At 52.3% G+C, this 26,081-nt stretch overlaps 1 protein-coding gene and 1 long non-coding RNA gene across 10 annotated transcripts; one reads left to right on the top strand and one right to left on the bottom strand.

Moving 5' to 3' along the window:
* Window positions 1-3,662: 3,662 nt before the first annotated feature.
* On the bottom strand, window positions 3,663-4,987 carry LOC133370772 (uncharacterized). The gene is made up of 2 exons (XR_009759198.1): window positions 4,350-4,987; window positions 3,663-3,960 (listed from the first exon to the last, which is right to left on the bottom strand). It is a non-coding gene; the product is annotated as an uncharacterized LOC133370772 (long non-coding RNA).
* On the top strand, window positions 4,540-24,000 carry DPF1 (double PHD fingers 1). Of its 9 annotated transcripts, none has more exons than XM_061597564.1 (12): window positions 4,540-4,789; window positions 11,125-11,285; window positions 11,805-11,897; window positions 12,991-13,118; window positions 13,699-13,788; window positions 16,006-16,084; window positions 16,864-16,995; window positions 19,635-19,685; window positions 20,493-20,612; window positions 21,823-21,935; window positions 22,673-22,754; window positions 22,886-24,000. In XM_061597564.1, the coding sequence occupies exons 1-12, from the start codon at window positions 4,755-4,757 to the stop codon at window positions 22,954-22,956; spliced, it is 1,155 nt and encodes a 384-aa protein (XP_061453548.1). In that variant the 5' UTR covers window positions 4,540-4,754; the 3' UTR covers window positions 22,957-24,000. The 9 variants fall into 9 exon arrangements, with proteins under 9 accessions (XP_061453548.1, XP_061453546.1, XP_061453553.1 ...); XM_061597562.1 differs by having other exon boundaries at window positions 4,541-4,789; window positions 11,805-11,912; window positions 22,886-23,999; XM_061597569.1 differs by having other exon boundaries at window positions 4,542-4,789; window positions 11,805-11,912; window positions 20,550-20,612; window positions 22,886-23,999.
* Window positions 24,001-26,081: the final 2,081 nt, after the last annotated feature.

The raw sequence follows: 26,081 nt of genomic DNA on the forward strand, positions 1-26,081 counted from the left end.
GCACGGCGGCAAGGCTGCTTGGTCAGATGGCATGGCAGGCAGGGTGACACTCGGCGCCTTTCACTGCAATATCAACATTCCAAAGCTTAATGATGATTTTTGAAACATTGAGATTTAGTTTCTAAAATGCCATCAATCTACACAGTGCTTTAGAGAGAGATGCCTGCTGCAAGGCGCTCACTCTCTAAAATTTGTCATAGGTAGACAGCAGAGAAGGAGGGAAACTGAGGCGTAGGGCTCATAAAACTTTTAAGCATGAAATCCCTGAAGGCCAGGTCGTTAGTTACGCCAGAGGTAAAATGGGTTACCAGGAAAGAACATCAGAGGATCAAGCCGATAGCCCCCCTAGTCCAGATGCCCCCAAGGGAAGCCCACAAGTGGGACCTGGTTGCAATAGCTCTCTCTCCACTTGTGATTCCCAGCAACTGGTAGGCAGAGGCCTCCTACAGCAGAGTCATTGTAGATAGTAGCCCCTGATAGCCTTATTATCCTCCATGAATTTGTCTAAATTCCTCTTTTAAAGCCATCCAGGTTGGCAGGCATCACTGCCTCTTGTGGGAGTGAGTTCCATAGTTTAACTCTGCACTGTGTGAAGAAGTCCTTTCTTTTGTCTGTTCTGCGTCTTCCAACCTTCAGCTTCACTGGATGTCTGTAAGTTCTAGTGCTGAGAGGAAGAAAAACTACTCTGTCCACATTCTCCATGCTGTGCATGATTTTATTCATCCTATCATGCCCCTCTTTACTTGCCTTTTTTCCAAACTAAAAAGCCCCCAAATGTTAACTTTTCTGTATAGGGCAAGTCACTCCATCCCCTTGATCATTCTGGTTGCCCTTTTTTGAACCGTTTCCAACATTACAATATCCTTTTTGAGGAGGGGCAACCAGAACTGTACACAGTATTCCAAATGTGGTCACACCTTAAGTTTGTATAATAGCATTATGCTGTCGGCAGTTTTGTTTTCAGTACCTTTCCTAATGATCCCTAGCATGGAATTTGCCTGTTTCACAGCTGCCGCATATTTCCTCGAGTAATCCACATGACCTAAGGTCTTTTTCCTGGTCAGTCACTGCCTGTTCTGACCCCATGAGCGTATACGTGAAATGTAGGTTTTTGCCCTAATATACATCATTTTACATTTGTTTACATTGAAATGCTCATGCATTCAGTTTGGAGAGTTCCTTTAGGGGGTCTTCACAACCCCTTTTTGTTTTAACAACCCTGAACAATTTAGTATCGTCAACAAACTTGGTGCCCTTGCTGCTCAGGTTGTTGATGAACATGTTAAAAAGCACAGGAGATCCATATACCGATCCTTGGGGGATTCTACTTTCCTCATCTCTCCATTGGGAGACCTGTCCACTTGTTCCGACTCTTCCTGCTACTTAACCAATTCCTGATCCACAAGAGGACCTCTCCTCTTATTCCATGTTTGCTACACTTACTCAGGAGTCTTTGGTTAGATACCTTGTCAAAAGCACTTCGAAAGTCCAAGCACACAATGTCAACTGGATCACATCTATGTGCCTGTCAACACTTTCAAAGAACTCTAATAAGTTAGTGGGACAGGACTTACCTTTGCAGAAGCCATCCTGGTTCTGCTTCAACAACGCTTGTTCTATGTGCTTGGTTATTTTATCTTTTAACAATAATTTCCACCAGTTTTCCCAGAACAGACATTAAGCTAATTGGCCTATAACTTCCAGGAACCCTTTTTTAAAGATTGGTGTTATATTTGCCACTTTCTAGTCCTCTGGTAAGGAAGAAGATCTGAGGGATAAATTACATATTTTTGTTAGAGCATCAGCTATGGAACATCTGAGCTCTCTGAGAACTCTTGGGTGGATGCCATTTGGACCCAGCAATTTGTCAGTTTTTATTTTGTCCATTAAGCCTGGAACTTCATCTCTCATCTTCACTATTTGCCTCAGTTTCTCAGACTCCCTTCCTGCAAAAGTTAATTCAGGCACAGGGATCTGCCCTATATCCTCCACAGTAAAGACTGGTGCAAAGAATTCATTCAGCTTCTCTGCAACCTTCTTATCCTCCTTCAACACATCTTTCACCTTTCAAGTTCAACTGCCTCCCTAGACTGTCTCCTGCTACTAGTGTATTTGAAGATGTTCTTACTGCTGGTCTTTGTTTTTAGCAGAGCACCAGGAAGTAACGGCTATTTACTGCGGCCTTGTGGCATAATTTAAGCTACTTCTTAGACCTGCATGTAGTGTCAGTGGGGTCCTTCTATGCTACAGAACAAGCCCCTCCTCTTTGGCAGGTAGAGGAAGACTCCCGGCTGCTGATCCGCCACAGCGTTCTGCAGCGATGCTGGCTGGGACCGATGGGAGTTGTAGTCCAAAACATCTGGGCAGGTTAGGGGAGGCTGACTTGGGGAATGATACCTAGACTCTCACCAGCCTAGTGAACAGGAGCTGGGTGAGGGACAGTGACACGTCCTATGCCTTGTTTTTCTAACTGCTCTTCACCTTTCTGGAAGATGCTCACGCTGGAGGGATGGGAACCAAGGGCCGTCTTCCCTTACGGACAACCTTCTAGGGGCCACATAGCAGGGATGGGCAGGGCCAGAGGCAAGAGGAGGTGAAGCAATGAATGCAAATGCTGCCTTTGTACAGTAGGGTAGTTTCTACACAGGCTTATCTACACCTCTCTGCCCCCCATCCAGACATGTCAAGAGTTCAAAGACACATTTCTCACCCTAAAAGTGATATCCAAGGCTGGGAACAGAAGTAATGCACGTGGCTCTCCCACCCCCCACCCCCAGCTATTAAGTCCAGGGCCTCAAACGGCCTTGTGGCCCTGCTTCTTCCAGCGGTGGCCAGCCATGTGTTTTGAGAGTAGGATGAAAAAAGGCCTCCCCCCTTAGCTGTCAATGAACAGAAGATGAGAGAGTAGCCTCTTGCATGGAGTCGGGGAGCTTGTCTCTCATCACAGCCAACCAGAAGCCCCAATGGCAGGGCCTCAGTGCCCCAACTCCTCTCCCAGCAGCTGGCAGTCGGAGGCAGCCGGCCTCCAACAACGGGGGTAGAATGTACATAGCCATCTTGGCTAGTAGCCACGGCTTGCCTTCTCTTCCTCCGCAAATTTGTCTGATCCTCTTTTAAGGGCATCTTGGTGGCTTTCACTGTATTTTGTGGGAGACTCTTCCATGAGTGGACACGGCCCAGCCCAAGACATTTTGGGGAAGAACTAGAGCCCCCCCCCCCAAAAAAATCCAGGTACAGAAGATGCCTGCCCTGGTGGTTGAATCTTATTTCAATACTGGTGACCGGGTAATGTTGCCCATCATAACTTGAAAGTAGCAGCATCCTTAGGGTGAATGGGAGGCGGGAGGACAGAGCAGGTGGCAGACACAGCTCCAACAGAAGGGGGCAGCAGGGGGGGGTTGCTATCTGATCTGAAGAGCACAAGAAGAGCCCCACAGCATCTGGATTAGGCCAAAGGGAGCCCATGTGGTCCAGCATCCTGTTCTCCCCAATCAGAGAACCCCCCCCATGGGATCAGTGGCCACTAGATGCCCCACTGGGAAACCCATAAGTGGGAAAGGAGGGGACAAGTAGTGGCTAGTAACTGGAGACAGGCTGCCTCTGACCCTTGAGTTAGCCCTTGACCATCAGGACTAATAGCCATTGATAGGCATCCACACCCATTATTATTTTTATTTATTTATTGAATTTATATTCCACCTCCCTCCTGAAGGAATCCAGAACAGGGCGGCCACCTTAAGGAACGATTAGATAAATTCATGGAGGAATACTCGCCATAATGGCACCGTTCTGCCTTCATAGCGTTGCGTCTGGATACAGTTGCTGGACCCCCGGGAGGGCTCTCTTTGCACCCAGGTCCTGCTTTCGGGCTTCCTACAAGGGGCATCTGGTTGGCCACTGTGACGACAGGATGCTGCACTAGGTGGGCCCCCTTTGGCCGGATCCAGCCACAGGGCTCTTCTGATGTTCGTAAAACCATTTTACAAAAAGAAGGAAAATATATTAAAGAACACAATTACAGACATCCCAAAAAACATCTAAAACATTCTTTCATCAGCGATCGGTACATGCTCAGATGCAGGCTCTTATTCTAAACGGGCGCCCCCCATCCCCGCCTCTGCTTGGCCCACAACTGGAGGTTCCCAGCCGAAGTGGTTTTTGGCCCTGAAAGGCGAGGGCGGCGGCGGGCTCGCCTTCCCCGACTGCCTGCAAGAGGCAGGGATAAAGCCCCCCGCCCCTGCTGCAATTCACGTGCCTCTCAGCCTGGCTGCTCAACGGGGGGGGGGTACAGGCGCGCCCTGGCGGTGCCCCTGCAAAACTGGGCGGGGGAGCGTTTAGGACAGGCTCACCCCCAAAGCAAGCACGGCGGCGGCGGCGGCGGCGGAGGCAGACCGGGGCGGGAGGGGGGTCAGCTGCGGGGGCCCCGCCAGGTGTCTCGTCTCCGGGATTCCCTCCTGGAAGAGCCCAGGCGACGGCGCCCCGCCTCCGCTGCTTGCTTGCCCGGCCGGACGCCCCATTGGCTGCGGTGACGGCGAGCACAGGCGCCTCCCCTCGACGGCCCGCGCCGGTTGGGGCTTACCCTCGAGTAAGGGCGCCGCGGGGGTGGGGGGCTTGCTCAGCAGTGCCCCCCATCCCCCGCTGAGCTCGGCTTACTCCCAGGGAACCGTGTCGGGGCGCCGCTGGAGCGCTCTTACCCGCCCCGAGCACCCCGCGAACCGTCAGAGGCCAGCCAGGATCGGGGCTGGTTCTGCCCTATGGCTGAAGGTCAAAGCCCACCCCCTGGGCCTGGGTAAATCACGGCTATCTCTCCCTGCTTCCCCCCCCCGAAGACGAGCCCTGCAATCTGGGGACAGAGCAGGGAGAGGGCGCCCTCCCCCGGGACGGACATCTGGCTCAGGCCTCCTCCCTTGGAAGGGGCGGGAAGGGTTAACGTCTCCGGCCGTCTTGGCCCGCGGCGAGCCGCGATTAGCCTCTCATGAACCCAGCCCAGGCCTCCATCTATCCTTGCTTGGGAGGGAGGGAGGGGGGCTCCCACAGCGGGCCTACCTCTAGAACACCTTTTTTCCATGCCAGGTTGGCTCTGAACATACGCAGAGTGCCTGTAGGAAGACCCACAGTGCAGGGGTCAGGGGTTCTCCATCATGGTGTTGTCTGAGCCACAGATCCTCCCTCTTCAAATGGTGTTGGGCTCCTCTCCTGTCAACCCTGGTGGCCAGCAGGTCCTGTGGTCAGAGCTGATTATTTATTTTATTTAGACTATTTCTGTACCGCTTAATATATAAAAAGATCTCTAGTGTACAGAACAGTAAAACAACTACAACATATATTAAGATTTAGCAGAGGAAGTATTGATCACATCATAAGAAGCCACCAGGGACAGGCGTAATTCAGCAACACCTAGAGGGCCACCACAGGGGTGCGTGTGTATGTGTGTGTGAGAGAGACCCCTACTTTAGCAACTGAGTCCTGATGGGGGCCCCTATCTCCTTGACCCCATTTCCAGACTGAGCATCCACAGCACAACCCAGGGAAAACAGCTGCTCTGCTGTGCAATGCAGTCTCCACCCTGTTATCAAGGGGGGGCTCTTGGAGGGGCAGAAGGTGTTGATTGATAATGGTGAGGGGCCTGTCATCAGGGATGGGGCCCAGCTGGCCCAGGAACAAGGGAAGGGAGCCAGGCTGTAACTCTGAGCATGTGCAGAGAGCTGGGCCCTAACCTTCTGCCCCACTTGGATTTGGGGGCATCCTGGGGGGCTTGAGTTGCAGGACTTCTGCTTTAGGAATTCCTCATCAGCCAGGAGGGGGTGAAAGTTAGAGTGACCCCAAAAGTATACACATGTTGCCCCCCCAAAAAAACTCCTTCCTTCCATAGGCCTGCCCCACTTTGGTTGTGGGGCTCTGGGACGAGGGCAAGGGCACAGGCACTGAAGGAGGGGTGGGGAGCCCTTGGGACCCCCCTCCCATCAGTATCCCTGGTCCTTGGGGCTGCTGGGACCCGGGGGCTCCCCACCCCTGATGTAGGGAAGGAGACCCGTGGGGACTCTGGTCTCTTGGGGACCCCAGAGGACCCACACTAAAGCATCCTCCATGCACAGACATGCCCTCTAGTCAGACCACAACTGCTGGGGACCTTGTGGGCCAGCACGGGGCGGGGGTGGCTGGCTCAGGAAGTCATGCTGCTTTTGTGGCTGGGGGGGGGAATGCCAGATGGGGGAGAGAAAGGCACTCTGCATGTGTTCAGGAGCACCCTCCTTCTTAGCCCAGCTTCCCATTAAATGGGTCTGGCATTCACACGAGGCTCTGGGGCTGAGCCTGGGAATCCAATGAAGCCCCTGCGTGGGGTGGGGTCTCCTGAGTCCCCTTCTGATCTCTCAGGAGAGATGCCATTTCTTCCTCTTCCCCCCTCCCCCAAAACACAGAGAGAGTCAAGCTAGTCATCAAAAAAGCTTTTTGGACTTAGGATTCTTTCCTCCTCCCCCCCTCGCCCACTAACTCTGGATAAGACCTTGCTGAGATTCCCCCCCTGCCTTTTTCTGACCCCTGCACCTGCTTTGAGGAGGGGAAGAGATGTTCCTGCAGCCCCCCTCCCCAAACTGCAGTTGTACAGAAGTGACTGTGATAAAATGCAAAATCTGTTTTATATCCAAGCAGTTTATATTGGGAGCTGCCCCTCCCCCTTTTCTTTATCCTGCACCCTTTGGAGGTGGGCCTTGCAGCTGTCACACGCAAGGCCCTCTGGGAGCTGTAGTCCCCTTGTGGCAGCTGCCTGGCACCCACCCCGCCTTTTCCAGAGCTTGCAAAAGAAAGAGGAGCAAAGAAATAATAATGCCAAGAAAGAAAGAAAGAAAGATGTGTGTGTGTGTGGGAGGCTTCTGTAAAGCCCTGGGACTACATTCCCCATGGTGCACTGGGGCTCAAAGGAGCTGGACTGTGATTGGCCCCCCTCCCTGCAGGCTACTGGAGAATGAATAAAATTGTACAGTATATTCTGATGTGAGAGGTAAAAAAAAAAAAGGAAAGAAAAGAAAGAAAAGGGGGAAAAATTATCTGCTTCTCCAAGCAGCCCAGGCAGGCTGAGGGATTTCCATACCGTATCAAAATGGCCACAGCTGTGCACAAGCCTATCAAATGGTGAGTGAGTGCCCCACATCTGGGGGGGTGGCAGATCCCCACCCAACAGGCATGGGGGCAATGAGGGAGGAGGAGGAGGAGGAGGAGGAGGGAGGGGGATTAAAGGCATTCTCTGCTCCCTCCCCGCAGCATTGATGGTTTTGCATGGTGAGAGAGATGGGCTCAGCCGGTTTGGCATCTGGTCTTGGGAGGGAGGGGTGGGTTATGGGGGGAGAGAGAAGGTGAGGATGAGGGGCTTAGGATGGGAGAGGCTGGCTCTGATTTTATTACAGCCAGCACTGATGGGGGTTGCTGCCAGGGACACCGCTCTAATGGACACTGAGGGTACCACCGTGTCCGTGTCCGTGTCCGTGCACCAAGCATCCGGCACTGATGGGAGACCACAGCGCTTTACAGCCAGAGAGGCATCTGTCTGTGTGTTTCCATGTTAAGTGTGCTGGGTGCTGACTAGTGTTGTGTCTAAGTGTACTCTGTGTGCGTTTGCGTGCACATGGCATGCGTGTGCAAAGAGTCTTGTACAATATGCATTTGCGTAGGTATGTGCATGCATGAGCTCAAAGGGAGCAGGTGCGTGGTCTCCCTCGCCTCCCAAGTGCACAAGTTGTGAGAGGTTTTGTGCAAGTGCACCTGACTGACCTGGGGGGAGTGGAGGCCGGGGGGGGGTGACTTTTCAGGACCACAAGATGGAATTCCTGGGGTGGGGTTTGTTTTTCTCCTCTCATTTCACACCTGCCAGGGTGGAGGGCTAAGCCCAGCCCCGCCTGGCCTCTGAGTCAGGGAACATCACATTTTAAGGTCCTGATTTCTAAAAATGAATAGTGCTGGGCTTCGGGCTGTGCCCAGGGCATACCCTCCAGTTTGGGAGGCCGGGTCATTCATCTCAGGTGCTTGTAGGCTGGCAGGGATTGCTCAGTGGTGAGGGGAAGGCCCTCTGCTTATGGCTAGAGGCACTCTCTTTATTATTGCTGCACTGTTCTGAAGCCTGGCCTTGGAAACAGGTAAAGCCCTTGCACAAATTGACCCTTGAGCACCAGCTGATTCACTACCAGGTAAAGGGGCCAAGGAGCAGGGCCGTGTGTGTGTGGTCTTTCTGGGCTTACTTTTGTGGTTTGACACCCTCCCTGCCACAGGCCACTCTTCATTCTCCCCTAGTCCTGGTCTTGTGGTGTGTGGTTCCGTGGGTAAAATGGGCTCCCACCGGCGCTGCTTGCATTCTTTGCCTCCCCAGGCCAAGCACCGCTTCTTCGCAGGGAGAGAGACTTTTGCCGTGCTTCCAATAGGAGGCACTTTCCTTCTCCCTCCTCTCGTTCCTGATGGCTGCAAACAGGGCTGGGGAAACTGAAGCCCTCCAGAGATTGCTGGACTCTAATTCCCATCATCCCTGACCCTTGGCCACATTGCTTGGGGGTGATGAGAGCTGGAGTCCAATAAGGGTGTTGCTAGGTGCATAAGAAGCTCTGGACAAGATCCCATTACACACATTTGCCTAATATTTGCATATGATCACTTATACCTATAGATACAAATTTCAGCTGACTTTCAGAGGGAAGACACAGATTCTGGCCAGCAGGGCATACTCTGAGCTCTGGGGGGGGCAACAGTATTTTCTGGGCCCAGGACACTGTATGTGGTGGATTGGGCACTTTGCTTCCACCACAATCTGTTGGCAAGAGCTGCTGCTTATGTACTAAAATAAGTTTGCCTCTGGGTTGGTCAGTGATGAGGGTCCTCTTAAGTGCTGTGCTTTTAATGCACACAGTTGTCCAAAGTTAAAAAAAGCAATTTTAAGTTAAAAGAAAGGGGGCAGGAGATCCCAGCAGAAAAGACTCAGGTCTCCTGGGCCACCCCTAACACCACCTGAGCCCAACGAATCTGGAGGGCCTCATGTTCCCTACTCTTGTTCTAGAAGCAAAAAGAATCTTAAGTCCTTTGTAATTGTTTATTTGGAAAGAGTCTGCCTTGGGACTGAGCATCTCATTGCAGTGGCACAGCAGACAGACTCTTGTGGCTCTTTGGTGTGTGGCTGGTTTGGGATGCCTCTTCTTCCTGTGGCTTCTTTTGGAATGATTCCAGGCCAGGGGAACCTTCAGGTTTTGCTGTCTTACCTCAGTGAGCTGCAAAAGGGAGCTGAGCAAACTAGAGGAGCCTCATGTGGATGGGGGCTGGGATAGGTGCTGTCCAGAACAATCCAGCCCCTGACCCACTTGAAAATCAACAAGCAAGTTCCGCTGCTCCAAAGAAAATGCCGTAGGGATTTGGGTTTGAGCAGCCGTGTGGTGGCAAAGTCAGAAGTGCAGTGTCTCTTCATGATAGTCACACCCATGCCCCTTCTAAGACTATGGAATAATATGGCCAGGCTTGAATTCTGCTTCCTGCTTCTCTGCCACTGTCATCATTTCACTGTCCTTTCTCACTGTCAGAAATATTGCTTGAATTACTGAATTCAGTCTCTACATGTTTATCTCCTGCTGCTACCAAACTGTTTGATGATGTAGATGGGATGCTGTCATCAGGATTCACTGTCTCTTCTACAATTACAGAATTCTCACCCTCCACAACTTGTCTTTGCTTTTTGAAGTAGGAACTAATAAAGGCTTGCTTGCAATTGACAGTCATTGGGCCCTGCATAAATGACTCAGAAAGCCCTACAACAATAAAGAAAAACAAACTTAAAAACAAACTTCTATGTGCGTAGGTTCCCCACCCCTCACATACACACACACTCTCTTTCTTTGGGTTTTGGTTTTTTTTGCTGCTGGGTTAAAACAAAGCCTGTTTTTCCTAAATGAAGGGATTCACACTCTAAGCAGGCCAGACACTCATTTTGCATAGGAATTTGTAACCGTTTGAACATTGCATTCTAGACAGTAAGAAGGAATTTTTCCACCCCCTTCTCCTATCTCACTGTGTCACCCCCTCTTCCTTCCACACATACCTAGAATGTTAGAAAAAGAGAGATGTTTTAGCCCATGCTGCCAGTTTTTCATCATATCATCATTATGCTATAAGGTAAGGAACTTCCTTTGTTGAGTTTCCTTTCTTGGCTGCCATAGTAAGACTCAAAGTAACTGTATTTGGGCAAAGTGTATGAGTTTTAGGGGGAAACTTAGGCATGGAAATTCCTGATCCTAACCCCTGTTATTGGCTGCATCACACACAAGTTTTTCAGCATATTCATTTGCATTTCACCTTACCATGCATGACACACCTATATACATACAACAATTAAAACCTGAAACACCATCTCATACACAGACACACACTTTCCTCTCCCTCCTTGAATGTATTTTTTCTCTCTTTTCCTCCTTATTTCTGGCTTTGGGTTGGGACAAAACCACACATCTTCCTCTTCCCCCCCCCCTTTTTGCTGTTGGGTTGAAAATGAGATCCTTGTTAACATTTTCTCCCACAACAGCAGATGTCCCTAGGAGCCAAATGGCATCAAAGGTTAGAGTGTTAGCTACTAAAAAGAGTCTTCTCAGTGGCTGACTCACCTCCTTTCACTCTGATTGGCTTCAATCAGCAGGAAAGGACAAGGCAGCATGTTAGAAGACTCTTCTCAGTGGCTAACACTTCCCTTTGATGCTGTTTGGCTCATAGGATGCTGGAGACATAGGGACCTTGTTGGGACCTAGCTCCCCCAAAATTAAGGGGTCTAAGACTCCTGAGACCCCAGATGACTACACCCCTGGGTTTGAGTTTTTGTGTTTTCACCAAACAATTAACTGGCCTTTAAGTAGAGCATGAGAAAGTTGTTAAAAAAACTGAGCAGCTGGCTCAACCCAGAACATCTTGCAAGAGCTCATCCCCAGTTTGAGTTAAGCAGCACCAGCTGTGGAAGTGTTCAGCTGCTGGTCAATCAAACCTACAAAGTACAAGCAGAGCAAAGCAGAAAATGCTTCAATTGTAGGATGTAAATATGAAAGAAACAAGAATGTCTCCATGATTTTGGCTTTTAAGAAAGGTTTAGAAATGTGGGCTTTCTCCTTACAGCTTAGGTGAGGATTTCTACCGGGAAGCCATTGAACACTGCCGCAACTACAATGCCCGGCTATGCGCTGAGCGCAGCATGCGCCTTCCCTTCCTTGACTCGCAGACAGGCGTTGCCCAGAACAATTGCTACATTTGGATGGAGAAGACCCACCGGGGCCCAGGTGCGGGCGCTGTGACTGCTTCTGCTCTCTGAAGCAGGCACCCTGTGCAAAGTGCTGTACGTAGAGCTGACCCTTCTCTGGAGGCCTTGCAGTCTGAGTGTGCACCCAGGGGAAGGCATGCGGGAAGGGAGATGGAAGAAGCAATTGTGTGGACTGGAGTGAGTGAGAAGGGAAAGCAGGAAGGCAAAATGCAGTCAAGATTTGAGAGGCAGAGAACTTTGACCTCATAAGGACTAGGAGTTTGAAGCTTATGTAGGAGAGATATAGGCTGGGATGCAGATAGCCCTCGCAGCCTTGACTTTTTTCTCTTCAGGGCCCCAGTAGGATAGCGATGTGCCTAGATTAAAATTAAAATTGAATTTTGCCTCAGTGGCAGAATATGAACAAATTGGAGAGCTGCCTGGGATTAAGGGGTTAAACTGAAGGCAAGTAGCTGTGGCTGTTCACCCCATCTAAATCCCAATTTTCCTCACCAAAGTTTGAGGCAGGCTTTTTCTAGCTAACCTTCTTCTCCTTTAGGGCTGGCTCCAGGTCAGATCTACACCTACCCAGCTCGCTGTTGGCGCAAGAAGAGGCGGCTTAATATCCTGGAGGATCCGCGTCTGCGGCCTTGTGAGTTCAAGATTGGTAAGGAGTTGGCGGGTGTAATTCTGTGGTCAGGGCAAGAGATCTCTGACAGAGACGTGTCCGCAGGCGACAATTCCCATGGTTCTTCTGGAGCAGCCAGGAAGTGAACAAAGGTCAGCTGTGCAGGAGTTCAGCTGAGAGTCTATTAAGGTTACAAATCGTAAGCAGAGCATCACAGAAAAAAAATATTTGGAACTGTAACTAAAATGTGTCAATGAAGGGAGTAAGAATGGAAGAAGATTGCCTTAATTCTTTGAGCTTCTAGGAAAGGGTTGGACCTGTGGCTTTCTTCCAACATACAGTTGATTCTGTCACTCAGTGGCAGAGCCCCATCTGCTTGGCATGCAAAAGGCCCCAGGCTGAACATCTGGCATCTCCAGGGGGGCCAAGGGAAACCCCTCCCAGTCGAAGACCCTGGAGAGCTCCATGTCTGGGTAGACCAGGGCTGGGGACCCTCAGCCAGGGGAGGGGGCAAATGCCGCCCATTGGCACTGTCCCTGGTGCATGCTCCTTATCCCCTGGCTACACCCATCCAGGCCTTCCACAAGTGCTTTTCCCTGGCTGGGGTACACCTGTGAACTGTGACCATGCATCCTGCTTTCCTGGATGGCGGATGGAGAGGGTTGTGTGTGTGGCTGGACTGGAGAACCCCCCAACTTTCACTGGACCAAGGGAAGAGTTGCATCTGCTGCTCCACCCACTCTGGCTTCTGGCCCCACCCTTGAAGAGTTATCCCTGGGGGAATGACCCTTGGTCTTCACCTGGTGGGTTGGGAGCCACAATTTGGTTTCCAGCTGGACCAGCCTGAACGGGATAGGCCTAGATCAACCTTCCCCACCCTGATGCTGCCCAGATGTTTTTGACAACAGCTTCCACCAGTCCGCCTGCCTCATATGGCGGTGTGGATGGGAGTTGCAGTCTTCCAAACCATTTGGAGGGCACCCGGTTGGTGAACACTGGAATGGAGAGTCCATAGGTTATTGGGGTTTTGGAGGGGGAGGGTGTTGATTAAATGTGGGCAGGGAGGATGAGGAGGGGCTTCCTTTTGTCTCAGCTGGCTTCTTTTCCCCCCCATCAGATTGTGAGCCCCCATTGAAGAAGGAGGGGGGGTTGCCCGAAGGGCCAGTCTTGGAGGCCTTGCTGTGTGCTGAGACTGGAGATAAGAAGCCGGAGCTGAAGGAGGAGGAGCTGATCTTGGACTGTCCGGTGAGAAAAGCAAGAGCCCTCCCCCGACCCATGACACACTCCAGAGCATCCCCCACCTCAAACCCAGGGGCCTCCCTCAGGCAGCTTCCCAATCCCTTGGCAGCCCCACACACACTCCTTGGAAGTTAGCCGGAGAAGATGTCCAGGGCACAGCAGGGGCAGGGGTGGTTGGGGGGGATCAGAGCCTGACCCAGCTCAGGGCTGCTGGCTTCTAAAGGTAGTCTAGATCCCTTGGTTCAAATCCTTGCCAAGTAGGCAAGTGATGGTTGGGGATAATCTGGGTCTGCATCTGTTTTGGAATTGCTTTTTAAGATGTTTTTAAACATTTTTTAAAATATGTTATTAAGAAGTTTTATTTTTAAGATGTTTGTTTTTGAGATGTTTTAAGATGTTTTTAGTGTTTTGTCCTTTGCTGCTCTGTGCTCCTTATGGGGGGAGGGGCAAGATGGAACTTTAACAACAGCAACAAACAACAGAGCTGGCTTCTGGCCCACCTTCAGGGGTTGTTGTAATGATTTTTGAGAATGGGTCTGTGCCTCTCTTACCGTCAGTGGTGTCCATCTCTCTTTCTTTGTTGCAGAAGGCACCGACTGGCGAATTTCTGCATGACTTGGACACGGACGATCTGGAGGACGATGTTCCTCGCCGAAAGAACAAAGCGAAAAGCAAGGTGGGCTCAGCAGGCTGGCACAGGGGGTGGGGGAGGGTGGCCAAGGGCAAAGAGGGCGCCCAAAGAGCACGGGGGCTTTTCCTCCGTCAACACGATGGTCTGAAGGCACACGGGGCCAGCTCCCTGCTGAAGCTAAGCAGGGACAGGTCTGGTCAGTGCCTGGATGGGAGACCGCCTGGGAACCACATGGAAGCCGCCTGGGGTTTCTATCGTGAAAAGAAAGGTGGGGTAGAAATGTAATAAATAAATAATAAATATTAGCTGTGGCGGCTAAATGAAACCTCCAGGGTCAGAGGCAGTCTACATCCAAGTGCTCAGTGCAGGGCATAAACTGCAGGAGAAGGCCGAGCCCCACTTGTCAGCTTCCTAGAAGCATCTGGCCAGCTGCTGTTGGAAACAGGAAGCTGGAGTAGATGGACGGCCTCCGTCAAACCCAGCAAGGCCATTTTTTGGTGTTCAGAGTTGACCCAGGAGGAGTGGCCTCCCAGAGCATGGGCGTGGGGGGGGGGAGTTGGAGGGGGGACCCTTCCATCCTGCAGCCTGATTCTCAGTTGGGGTTCTCTTCACCCCCATGAAAAGAGCCAAGCAAGTGCTCTTTTGGAGTGAGGCGAGGAAGAGGGGGTAGCCGATGGCGCCACTGCAGGAAGTGATATATTTATGATATATTTGGGCATGAAGATTATGCAGATCTCCTTAACTTTTGCCTACATCTTTGCTGGCCTCCCCTTCTCCCCTCCCCAAGTGTGTGGGCTGGATAGCATGAAGTGGGAGAGGCCACGAAGTGGTGGTGGTGGTGGGGAGTCCATTTCAAGGGACGGATCAGCCATCCAATCCTGCCCCCAGCTTTATGGCTACAGGGCTCAATTCAAGGCAGAGCCACTTAGCCTCTGGATGTGGTTTCAGTGCCGGGTCTTTTACTGGGTCATGAGAAGATACAGCGACGAGTGCTTCTGAGCACATTCGGAGTGCTACCGCTGGGTAGGCAGCCTTCCCCATCTCCCAGAGCAAAGGAAAGGGCCACATGGGGGATGGCTGGAGCTCAGCAGTAGGACCACTTGCCCTGCAGTGTAGAAGGTCCTGGTCCAACCTGCAGCCACACCTCCTGGTAGTGCTGGGACAGGTCTTCTGTTTGATCCCTGGAGAGCCATTGCTGCCAGCCAGTGTGGTCAGTGGTGAGTGAGACTGACCAAGTGAAGGCAGGTTTCTACGTTGTTCACTCCCAGGTGGAGGGAGGGTGGGATTTGCTTTCTCTTGAGGGTCCACCAGGGGCTCGAAGGGAGGCAGTGAAGCACGGAGAATTTATTTCTGTTTCAAAGTGGCCCGAAAGAACTCCGCCAGTCGTCTCTGAACAGCAGGTGCAGCATGTGAACACAGGAAGGGTGCCCCTCCTTTCTCCTCCTGGCTCTAGAATGCTGGTGGCCCTCAAGTACAATACATGCCCTGGGCCCCCTAACATGAAAAAAGCAGAGCCCAGGCAAGTGAGAGTTTTGTGGACCGTCTGGGCTACTTTGTGCAAATTGGAAATGGTAGCATTGTGAAGGCAGTGGGCCCCCTGCTGGCTATGGGGCCCTAATGAATGTCCAACCGTGCCGCCCTCTGGAGATAGCCTTGTTTGCAACTCCTGACCCCCCACATCAAGCCACGCTCCCTTCATCTACCCCCAATCCCCCTCCTCCTTCCGAAGCTGAAAGCAAAACCCTTCAAAGTAGGCCAGCCTCTTTTTAGGTTGGCATCAGTCCAAATCACATGCCTTAATCTATGTTAAAAGCTGAAAACACAAAGACATGTTTTTGGATTTCCACATGTTTAGGTTGAATTTGCCTTTTGTTCTCCCTTCCCCCTTATTCTGCTCGACTTTTTAACCTAAACTGTCTTGCAGTGTAGCTCTTGCAAAACTTAGGTTATTTGTCTTTGTCAACCTGAAGAGAAGCTGAGCTCAGGGAACTCAGGTCTGATTTTGCAGCTCAACTCTTGCCGAGTTTACCTGGTTGGTCTGGATCATTTCTGGTGATATTTAAGGAATCCTTGCAAGGAAAATAGTGGCTTTGTGTAGAACAAAGTTGATCAGCGTGCAAGGCTGAGCTCTGTCCCAAAAGCAAACACTGGATGTCAGCTTTGAGCCCATGGGTGCCCTTGTGTTGCCGTCATTCCCTCTCCCCACTCCCCACCATGGCCATGAGGTTTATTAAGCGCGGTGTGCCTCTTCTCCCCACCCAGGCATATGGAATCGGGGGCCTGCGCAAGAGGCAGGACGCTGCACTGCTGGAGGACCGGGACAAGCCGTATGTCTGTGACAGTGAGTAGTTGGCCTCAGAGAGCATCTCCTGGACAATGGCCAGAGGGGCGTGTGTGTGTATGGGGGGGTATGTACAGATTCCCCCTCTGCACGGGGTCGTCTCTGGGCTCAGGAGATGTGGCGTTGATGTGCATCTCCAAAATCAAGAGGAAGCAGCAGAGGGATCTTTGGCTGCAGGAGGAGGAGGCCGGTGCAAGCATCTTCAGAGCTCTGGGGCAGAGGGAGGCCCCACAAAGGCAGCTCTTAAAGAAAGAGGGTTGAAATGGGACCTCTGGGGCTCAGGTGAAGGGGAATGTGGATGAGGGCTCACTGCGGGGGGGGGAGCTGGGAGGGCTGGGAACTCTTGGTTCTCCAGCCCAGCTGAAAGTCAGGGATGGTGGGAGATGCAGTGCAGCGGCACCTGGAGGGCTGCGCCTTCCCCACCCTGGTCTTACTGGGAAACTGGGGAGTACAAATGGGGAACAGGATGGGGGGGCAGATTGGGAGGGGGCTCTTTCAGGGCGTTTTGAGAGGTCCAGGTGCCCACACCAGTTCATTTATTTTCTCAATATCTGTGTGAAAGCAGAGGATGGGGGTGTCTTTCCAAATGACCCTTATTGTGGGAAAGCTCTGGCACTGCAGCTTTTAGGATGGCAGCAGAGCCCCTTTGCGGGGAGAGTATTCCCTGGGGCAAGAGGGTTTGTTTTCTCTCTCTCTCTCTGGGGAGCGGGGGCTGTCTCTTCTGAGGGGGTTCCTGAGGTTCTGCTGTGTGCATCTGGGCTTTCTTTATCTCCCGTCAGTTTGTGGAAAGCGCTACAAGAACCGCCCGGGACTCAGCTACCACTACACACACACACACCTGGCAGAGGAAGAGGGCGAAGAGGGACCTGAGCGTCACACTCTGCCCTTCCATCGCAAGAACAACCACAAACGTGAGTGACCCGCTTTGCTTCTCTGTTTACTGCAGGAAAAGCTCCCCACTCCGCCCTGCCACAACTCCCACATACACACACCTCAGCACATCCTCCCCACAACTGCGTTTGGCTCCCAGTAATTGGCTATGGGCCAGTTGGGCATTTCCTTTTCTGAAGGCTCAGCCTGAACTGTCTACACGTTAGACGTCTTTGCATTTCTTTGGGTGCATGCAATGATACTCGCCTACCTTGCAAGGTTGTTTTGAGCATGCAGAAGCACTATCTAAATGCAAAGGATGTAATTAGCATTTAGAGAGGGGCTGTAGCCCAAGGGAAGAACACCTGCTTTGCATACACCCTCCCAAGTTCGATCGCCAGCATCTAGGCCAGGTTGTGAAAGAAAAGCGGCTCCTGCCTGAAAGCCAGGAGAGCTGTTGTCAGCCACTGTAGACCTGCCTGGAGTTTAGGGCTGCAACTCCCACCAGCTCCAGCACTACAGGAAATGGCTGAGGAGTCGTTGTCCAAAGCACCTGGAGCCTGGCTAGAGCAAAGGGCGTGGCAAGGCCTCTCACTGGCGCTCAGCGAGAAGTCTTTATCAAGAACAGCAGCCTTGTGAACAACAATGAACTGCCCAGGATGTTTGGGTTGATGCCAGCCTTCCCCAGGAGCACAAGGTGGTTTCCTCCTCATGAAGCCGCCGCCTCTGTCCCCGTGGCTCAGGAGATGGGCCTGCCTCTGTTCAGAGGGCCTGGGTAGCCCTGTGCGGCCCCCAGTTTAATCCCAAACACCATCAGGCCCAGGAAAGGTCTCCCTTGGCCTGAGGCCTTCAAGAACCGCTGCTGGGTGGCGAAGGCAGCTGCCAAGCTAAGTGCCCCCCCCCGGCAGGGTCTGGCTGGATGTCTGGCAGCCTCCTCCTGGGCACCCACAAATGAGCAACAGCCTTTTCAAAATACTTTCCCGCAAGAGTCTTCTGGTCTGCAGCCTCAGCAACTCTGCCCTTCACCTGCATTTTGTAAAAGCTCAGCCTCTATGCGAGGCGCTTGCGTTTTAAAAGTTCGTGTATGCTAATGCAGTCAGATGTATGCCATGACTGTGTCTTGCCTCCCCCTGGAGAGAGAGTGGCCACACCGTTCCCCCACCCCTCCTGAGTGAGGGTCTTCATTTTTAACATCCCCCACCCGCCTGCCGTTGAGGCTGCCATGGCAACTGGGTGGGTGGAGTTGGCAGGTATAATATTTCCTGCTTGGTCTGATTTATCATTTCAATTAAGTCGCAGACTGTTGGAGAAGTCTCATGTGCTGGCTAAGGAAGAATACCACACGGGGGGGTGTCTGGGGGAGATGTAATGTTACACACACACACACCCCACAGCCCCCACCCCAAGTGAGGGACCATTTGATTTGCAACCAGAGGGCAGCCGGGAGTGTCAGGTGGGGTGGGGGCTAAGCTACTCTACCCTCTCCTGGTGGACTGAATGCACTCCACATTCTGTGTGTGGGTCTTGTGTGTGCCTGCAGACTAATGTCTGGCTTTCCAAGAATTCATTTGTGTGCAGGCATAGAAAGCCTCTTGACTGTAAAAAGCCTCATGTGTGAGCAACAGGCGTGGGAATTCTCCATGCAAGTTTCTGAATAGCCAGTACAGTGTGCGTGGGGAGACTCTTCAGCTGAGTCCTATCTCTGTGAAGTGTGAGGTTCAGGCAATGTACCTGAGGGGGTGTGTGTGTGTAATGGGAGTGAAGGGTTTTTTTGGCGGGGTGTAGAACGCCTGGGGAACAATCTAGGAATCTGCTGTGTGTGTGTTTGTGGTGTGAGCACATGTCAGCACTGGGAGGGCGGGGGAGGAGGGTGTCTGTGCATAGCTAAGCGAGACTGCCTGAATGTGATTTTCCCCATTCCCCTTCCCCGTTTTGAGGAGGGGAAACAGGGCAAAGTGAGCCAAGAAAACCTCTTCCCATGGGTGTGGTCAGCCAAAGTCTAGCTTGGATTATCTGCCCCCCTCCCCACAATGCCACTATCCTCTTTCAAAGCTGGGTGGTGGTGGCAAAGAGGAGAGTCCTTCTTTACCCCCCTGCCCAACTAACACATCCCATCTTTTTTCTAGACAGTTACCATGGAGACCACCAGTGCATGCTGGTGTAGTAGAATCTGCACAAAGGAGTGAGGTTGGGGGATGGGACAGATTAGCACCACAGTTTCTGGAAAAAGAGGGGGCAGGATGCCTGGGTCCCACTCAGCGGGAGGGTGGTGAGTGGGCAGTTGCTACCTCCTGACCCAGAGATGGGGCCTGGCTCTCCCTGAGTGTCCCTGGATTTCCACAGATGAGCTCCCTTCTTTGGGTCTGGAGGCTTCACCCTGAGAAAGGATGTTGCTTGTTTTATATGCTAATACCTGTCCCCCCGCCCAATTATGGTATTAAAAGAATAGACTCTGTGCCTTCCATTCCTGCCTCTACCGCTTTCCATCCGTTCACTGAACACCCTCTTCTCTTTTTATGCATTCATTTCTTTGCTTGTTTATCTGTCTATTCAAATATGCCGAGAGATTTATGACGACTCCTTTCCTGGAAACCTGACTTGCTTACCATGTAGCTGACTTAGATGTGTTCCATTTTTCGCTATGCTTATTTCCATTTTTTGCATGTCTGGCTTTCTCCAGAGTTTTACAAAGAGCTGAACTGGGTCCCCGAGAACCAGCGCAGGCACACAGGTAAACCCCTGTGAGGTGTGAGGCCGAGAACAAGGTGGCCATGACAGGGCCCACCTGGGCTGCTCCTCTGCCACCATCTGCCAGGGAGAGGAGCTGCCTGGGTTGAGCCCATCCCGGCCACCTCTTTCCTGTCCTGTAAGCAGGTGTTGGGGTGGGTGGAGCGGAAGGCGTCCCTAAACTTTGGTAGAGAGGTCTCCCCACCCAAACCAACACTTCCACGTTCAGCAACCAGGAGGGTCAAATTCTGTGAGAGATCTGGGCAGACAAAGCCCTTTTGAGGATGACTGCTTTGCTTTCCCTAACTTTATTCTGCTGCTTCTCGTGCATTTCAAATACCTTGGAATGCTTTGACAAATGAAGGGCTGCAGGACAGGGAAAGGAAAGAGGGGAAGAGTGTGGGGGCCCTTGAAACTTAGGGCCTTTTCACTGATGGCTTTTGTGAAAGAAATTGCATGGGCTGTGTACCTGTTCAGTCGTGTGTGACGAATGCATGTATACATGTGACACAGAGCCCCCCTTGGCATGTGGCAGGATAGCCACCTGTACATGCTGACAGTGACAGGGACATGAAGGATTTGTCATGTGTGAAAGGAATACTCAGACTGCTCAGGACCCTTGCATGTGGACCAAGGTGTCTGCAAAACTCTCCATGCAGTGGGAGGAGGAGCCCACTCATGTGACTCTGGGGCAGTTGGGCATGGAACTCCTCTTGCCTGCCCAGCGGGGGTGGGGGGAGGTCTACGTGGGATGCACAGGGGGTCTGCACGGCCTCCCCCTTGATTTTGGCCTCTCCTTGCTGTTTTACAGCTAAGAAAGCTCCGGACGGCACAGTCATACCAAACGGTTATTGTGATTTCTGTCTAGGCGGCTCCAAGAAGACCGGCTGCCCCGAGGATCTCATCTCCTGTGCAGATTGTGGACGTTCGGGTGAGGAGGCTGTGGGCTTGGGCTTGGGCTAGGGGGCAGAGGAGCTGGGGAACATGGTTCCAGAATGGAAAGAGTGGAATTAAGGGTAGCAAGGCATTATGGGTGTGAGGCATCAGGGAATAACAGCAGGGTGGGTGAGTGGCAAAGTGGCAGCCTAGCCTGGTGCAGAGTGGGGAAAGGGCACTGGGGCACTTGACAGCACTCTGGTTCATGACCACCACAGGTACTCTGTTGCAAGTACCATAGTGTGGGGAAGGGAAACTAGTCGGGGACTTAATCAAACCAAGATCCACCAGAGTGGAGCATTTTTCAACCTGCTGGTCTCATCCACGGATCAGCATAGCAACAAGGGACAGAGCACCCCTGAGTACGTGCAGTGTACCTTGGGAGTGCATCTTGGTGTAGCTTTGCTAATGAAATAAACTCAAGCAGTGACTGTTCTACAAAGCATTTTTTAATCAGCTTTGGCTGGTCTACTGGCAGAGTCCTGTTTTAGAACAAAATGTTCTCACTGTGGTTATCGGTGCTGTGGTACTGACCACATTGGACTACTGCTGTGCCTTGTATGTTGGGCTACCCTTCAAGAGTCTGGAAACTTTGACTGGTGCAGGATAAGGCAGCTGGGTTACTTAGGACACACTGCCAGTGAGCAACTCTCTCCAGCACTCCATGAGCTCTACTGGTTCCCGCTTTGTTGCCAGGTGACAGTTTACATCTGTAAAAGCCCTCTATGGCCTGGGTCATGAATAGCCAGAGGGCGACCTGCCCCACATGAACCTGCCTACTTAGCTGAAGCACTTTGGGGATGCTCTCACCTGTGGAGGTCATTATTAGAGAGAGAGAAATGTGGCCTTTTCTGTGGTGGCCTCCCTTAGCTCTGTAATTCATTCCTCAGTGAGAGGTTGCCTGGGGCAACCACTGTCTCTGAGAGGCCAGATAAGCCTTATTCACCTGAGTGTTCAATATTAGTTGTGCTGTTGCTTTGCAGCTACCGCTGTTGTTTTTATCATGTAAACTAGATTTGTTAGCTGCTTAAAGATTATTTTATGGTGGAAAACAAATTGTCCCTTTGCACAAGTGGGTTTTCAGGAGAGAGAGGCGGTATGGTGGCAGCCCTGGTCCCTTGTCTTTTCAGGTCTTAAGCGCTCCTGGATGCTCCCTGGGGGGGCGTGCACAGGCTCACTGGTTGCTCTCTTTCTCTCTCATCCAGGGCATCCGTCGTGCCTGCAGTTCACCGTGAACATGACGGCCGCCGTGCGGACTTACCGGTGGCAATGCATTGAGTGCAAGAGCTGCAGCCTTTGTGGCACCTCGGAGAATGATGTATGTGAGCGAGCCTGGCCTGAATCTGACCCCGCCCCAAGCCCCTTGATGTGCTTGTAGGATTGTGCTTATTGGGCTGCCCCAGCCCCCAACCCTTCCAGTGCCTCAGAAAATGCTGCTGGCCTGAGTCACCTCTCTCTTCCCAGGATCAGAGGAATATCCCTGTCTGCAGAGACAGACCCAGTGGTCCATCTCAGTACTGTCTACACTGATGGGCAGCGGCTCCTTTCAGGCCCGACTGGAGATGCTGCCAGGGATTGAGCCAGGGGCCCTTTGCATGCAACACAAGTGCCCCCCCCCCCGCAGAACTACGCTCTCCCTTCCTCCTGGTAGGCGCTGCTCCTTTCCCCCTCCCCCTTCTGGCTCCTTTCTTCATATATCTGCCACAGTCAGTGCACAATCCTCAAATATGTGATGAAACCCCAGGAGGTTTTTCCTCATGCAGCCGGTACCCCAAATGGGTCTTGAGCAGCCAAAACAAGGCCCGCTTCATCTGCCTCTTCCACCTGGAGGAGGACTGTAGCTCAATGGTAGAGCCCGTTTTGTCCGGAGAAGGCCCCAGGTGAGGCTAGGGAAGACCCTGGGCTGAGCCAGGGCCAGCCGTAGCTACCTGCAGCCAAAGTCTGATGCACTAGGAGGCCCGTCCCCTGCTGTTTTGGTTGAGAGGCTGCCGGCCAGAGACCAGCCCCCTTGAACACCTGTGCAGTTTCCACCTTGCTGTTCTTTCCTCCTTGCAGGACCAGCTGCTGTTCTGTGACGACTGTGACCGGGGTTACCACATGTATTGTCTGAGCCCCCCCATGGCTGAGCCCCCTGAAGGTGAGGAGGGGGACCCCACCCTAGGAGAGCACCTGGTGGGAGAGGGGTGGGCTGCCTTGGCCCTGGGGTGGGCCCTGTGAGGGGGAGCCTCCCATCTGATACTGCTGCCCCTTGCTTCCCCCCCAAAACAGGAACCTGGAGCTGCCACTTGTGCCTGCGGCAGCTGAAGGAGAAGGCAGCAGCCTATATCACCCTGACCTAGGCTGGGGCCCTCTGCCAACCCCCCTCTTCCTGCTGCTTGGTTGGTCCCAAGATCTTAGCCGTGGCAGAGAGGGGGGACGGTGCTGAGCCCTGCCTGGCCGTGGAACATGAATGTTTCCTCCGTCACCCAGCAGCCTGGCTGGAACCTTCCACCCCTCCCGTTAAAAGGGGGGGCAACATCTTTTGTCCTAAACTCCTTTCGTGGGATTTCCCCCTCCCACCTACCTCTTCCCTCCACCCAACGGTAGCAGTGGGGACCAAATCTTGCCTCCACCGGCTGTCATCAGATGAGCCACAACTTGACTCAAAGCCATAAAGCCAGAGAGGGCAGTTGGCAGCAAGCAGCCTCTCCCTCTCTCTCTGCCCCTTGCCCCCCTTGAGCTGCAGGTAGAGTGGAGTGGAGATTTCTCTCTGCTCTCCCCCAAGTCCACTTCCTGCGAGGAGGAGGGCTCCTCTGCCCAAATCCCCCCTCGGTTCTGCAGCCTTGGATGGAGAGGACCTTGCCAGCCTCCGGAAGGAAGGGGCTGCTTTGGGGAAGAGTCACGCATCAAAGTCCCGAGAGGAAGTCTGACTGAAGAGCCATTATGGGGGCTGACAGTGGGGTGGGCAAAGGCCGGGGAAGCGCGGGGAGAGCAGGCCTGGCCCCTTCTCCTGGGGGGAGCTGGAAGGAAGGGGTCCCGGGTGGGGTTACAGTCAGCTGTTATACAAGGCAGGATATTTTTTTTCAATGTTGCTGGATTTTAACGTGGGGGTGAGGGAGAAAACTTGAAAAGAAAAACCACAAGAAAGGTGGGAAGTGGTGGAAAATTTACACCACCCCCCAAGGAAAAAATGTGTCAGGGGCTGGGAAAAAGCACCCCTGGGGGCTGCTGAAGGCTAGCGGGGGGCATCACCCCTGGGGGCTGCTGAAGGCTAGCGGGGGGCATCCCCACTAAGCCCCCCCTTGTGTTTATGGTGTTGTTGTTGCCTGCATCTTTCACGTGCTTGGATTGTTCTGTGCATTAAATGTGGTCTGAATTATAGCTGCTGCTTCTTCTTCTACCCCCCCCCCCATTTACGGTGTTATTTCCAGGTGCGTCTAGACTGATGGGGTGGGGGATGAAAGTATAGCCCCCCCATACACACCACCTTTGCACCTGGAAGAGCAACATTTTCTAGCACAGAGCTGTTGCTATGACAACAGAATAGGAAAAGGAGGAAGGGGTGTTTGGGTGCCATTGAAACTGCCACAGCGGAACTCTCCCCCCCCCCAGCCTTCCCACTCACTCTTAGCCAGACAAAATCTGGGGTGGAGCAGGCTTGGACTAAAACCCCACCTCCTCGCCCCCCCCCAGGCAGCTCTTGATCAGTTCAAGCAAAAACACAAGATTTTCTATGAAACGTTTATTTTGTTTTCTCCCCCCCCCCCCCCCGCAACATCCAGAGGCGTGCCAAAAAATGATTGTTGAGGATTCCAGAGAATTACACTGGGGATTTTTTTTAAAATACAAAAGCTGATTGTTCTTTTCTATCAGCAATTTTAAGACATAAAATTAAATAAGACAGATTTGATCTGAAAAGATTCTTATAAAATTAACACAAGAAACAATTCACATAACACAACTGACAAAAATGGAGGCACCCCCCTACACACACATACACAGCAGGATCCAGAAACGGAAGGTGGGAGGCAGAAAGGACACGAAAGGGCTTTTTTTAAAAGGGGGGGATGACAATAGGTACAAGTTTTAGTGAGATCCTGGTAAAAGATTACGGTAGTTTTGGAAAGGGTGGTGCCTGTCTCACATGTGGGTGGGTGGGGGCAAGGAAGAGGGAAATGGGGCTCTGACCATTCCTGCTGTTTCATCATTGCAAAATCAAGCCTAGAGAACTTGGCCTTTGCTTCCCACTCTGCAAGGCAAAAGCCTCCTTGAGCAAGTCTCTAGGACTGGGCAGAGGGGGAACTGTTCAAGGGCCCTAATCAAGAAAGAGGTGCCCAGAGAGCTCTTAGGGGCATCTGCCTTCAGGCCCCGAATGCAGAGCTACGTCAAGGATGAGGAGGCCAGTGAAGGAGGCCAGTTAAGACGGTCACAGTGCAGCTGCCTGCAAGTCTCTGTGATGGTTCACACTGGCAACAGGGTTGAGCCATCCTGCCCCCCCCCCCCGGCCAAGCTTCCCCCAAGCCATTTCCTTGCAGCAGTCCTGATGGCTCTTGCCACAGCAAAAGGCCAGGAGGTGGAAGGCTTGGTTGTCAGGGATGTCTCAGGGGAGGAAGACCATCCTAGCAAGGAAGGCTCCCAGAGTCTGGGGTTTGCATAGTTCAGATGCTGGTTTGACAACTTTGTGAGGGATGCTTTGGGTCACATCAGGATTTAGGGCCATGAACCGTTCTGAGACAAGCAGCCGCCCCCCTCGCCTGCTGTTGCTTGCAGAAGCCACAGCCAAACATCAAGCAGCCAACCATGTCTCAGCACCCCAGCCAAAGAAGGGATTTTATCCCTGAGCCGAATGGTAGCTGCGAGTTGTGCCTTCCTGCTCAAAGCACCACAAGCCTGCTTCAGATCTGCTCTGCTGGTCCAAACCAAGTGCTTTAACATACAACAGAATAGCACAAACAGAAGCCTCAAAACCTCTGTGTATTACAACCACAATGTCCCACAACGTACCGGACCAGAGGAAGCCGCCATTACCAATGTGGCTGCGGGCACCTCCTTATTGCAGAAGAGTTGCTTTGTCTGGTGGCACAGATGGAAAGCATGGCTTGAAGAAAATCTGAGGTGCAGTGGAAGAGTTCACCCACCAAATCCTGGGCAGAGGTGGCAAGACACCCCCTCTGCTTCCCACGCCAAGAAACCAGAGGGTGGTGGGATTGGGTAGGAGCAGGGGAGATGGATGGATGTTAGGAGGCACCATTAACCCACTGCAGTGGCTGCTGCCTCCTTTGCCCCCCAAGCGCCGTGAGCACCAGTGCCACTGGGGCAGAGGCACCTTCCCACCCCAATGCCCAGGAGGCATGTAACCTTCTCCTCAGCCCTGATCAAAGCCTTGGCTTCACATCTCTGCTGCAACTGAGTAACCATTGGAGCGTGCTGAATTTCAGACGCATGCACAGAAATCTCATAGAAAAGAAAATTACAAACAGTACCA

This window comes from Rhineura floridana, chromosome 15, assembly GCF_030035675.1.
Source record: "Rhineura floridana isolate rRhiFlo1 chromosome 15, rRhiFlo1.hap2, whole genome shotgun sequence".
NCBI classification, from domain to species: domain Eukaryota; kingdom Metazoa; phylum Chordata; class Lepidosauria; order Squamata; family Rhineuridae; genus Rhineura; species Rhineura floridana.

What these genes read in the sequence shown, in the direction of transcription:
- DPF1 (XM_061597562.1), top strand. Translation starts at nt 4,755, where the DNA reads ATGGCTGAAGGTCAAAGCCCACCCCCTGGGCCTGG. An exon ending in AGCCCACCCCCTGGGCCTGG is followed by an intron (nt 4,790 to 11,124) that starts GTAAATCACGGC and finishes TTCTCCTTACAG; the next exon opens with CTTAGGTGAGGATTTCTACC. An exon ending in GCCTTGTGAGTTCAAGATTG is followed by an intron (nt 11,913 to 12,990) that starts GTAAGGAGTTGG and finishes CCCCCCCATCAG; the next exon opens with ATTGTGAGCCCCCATTGAAG.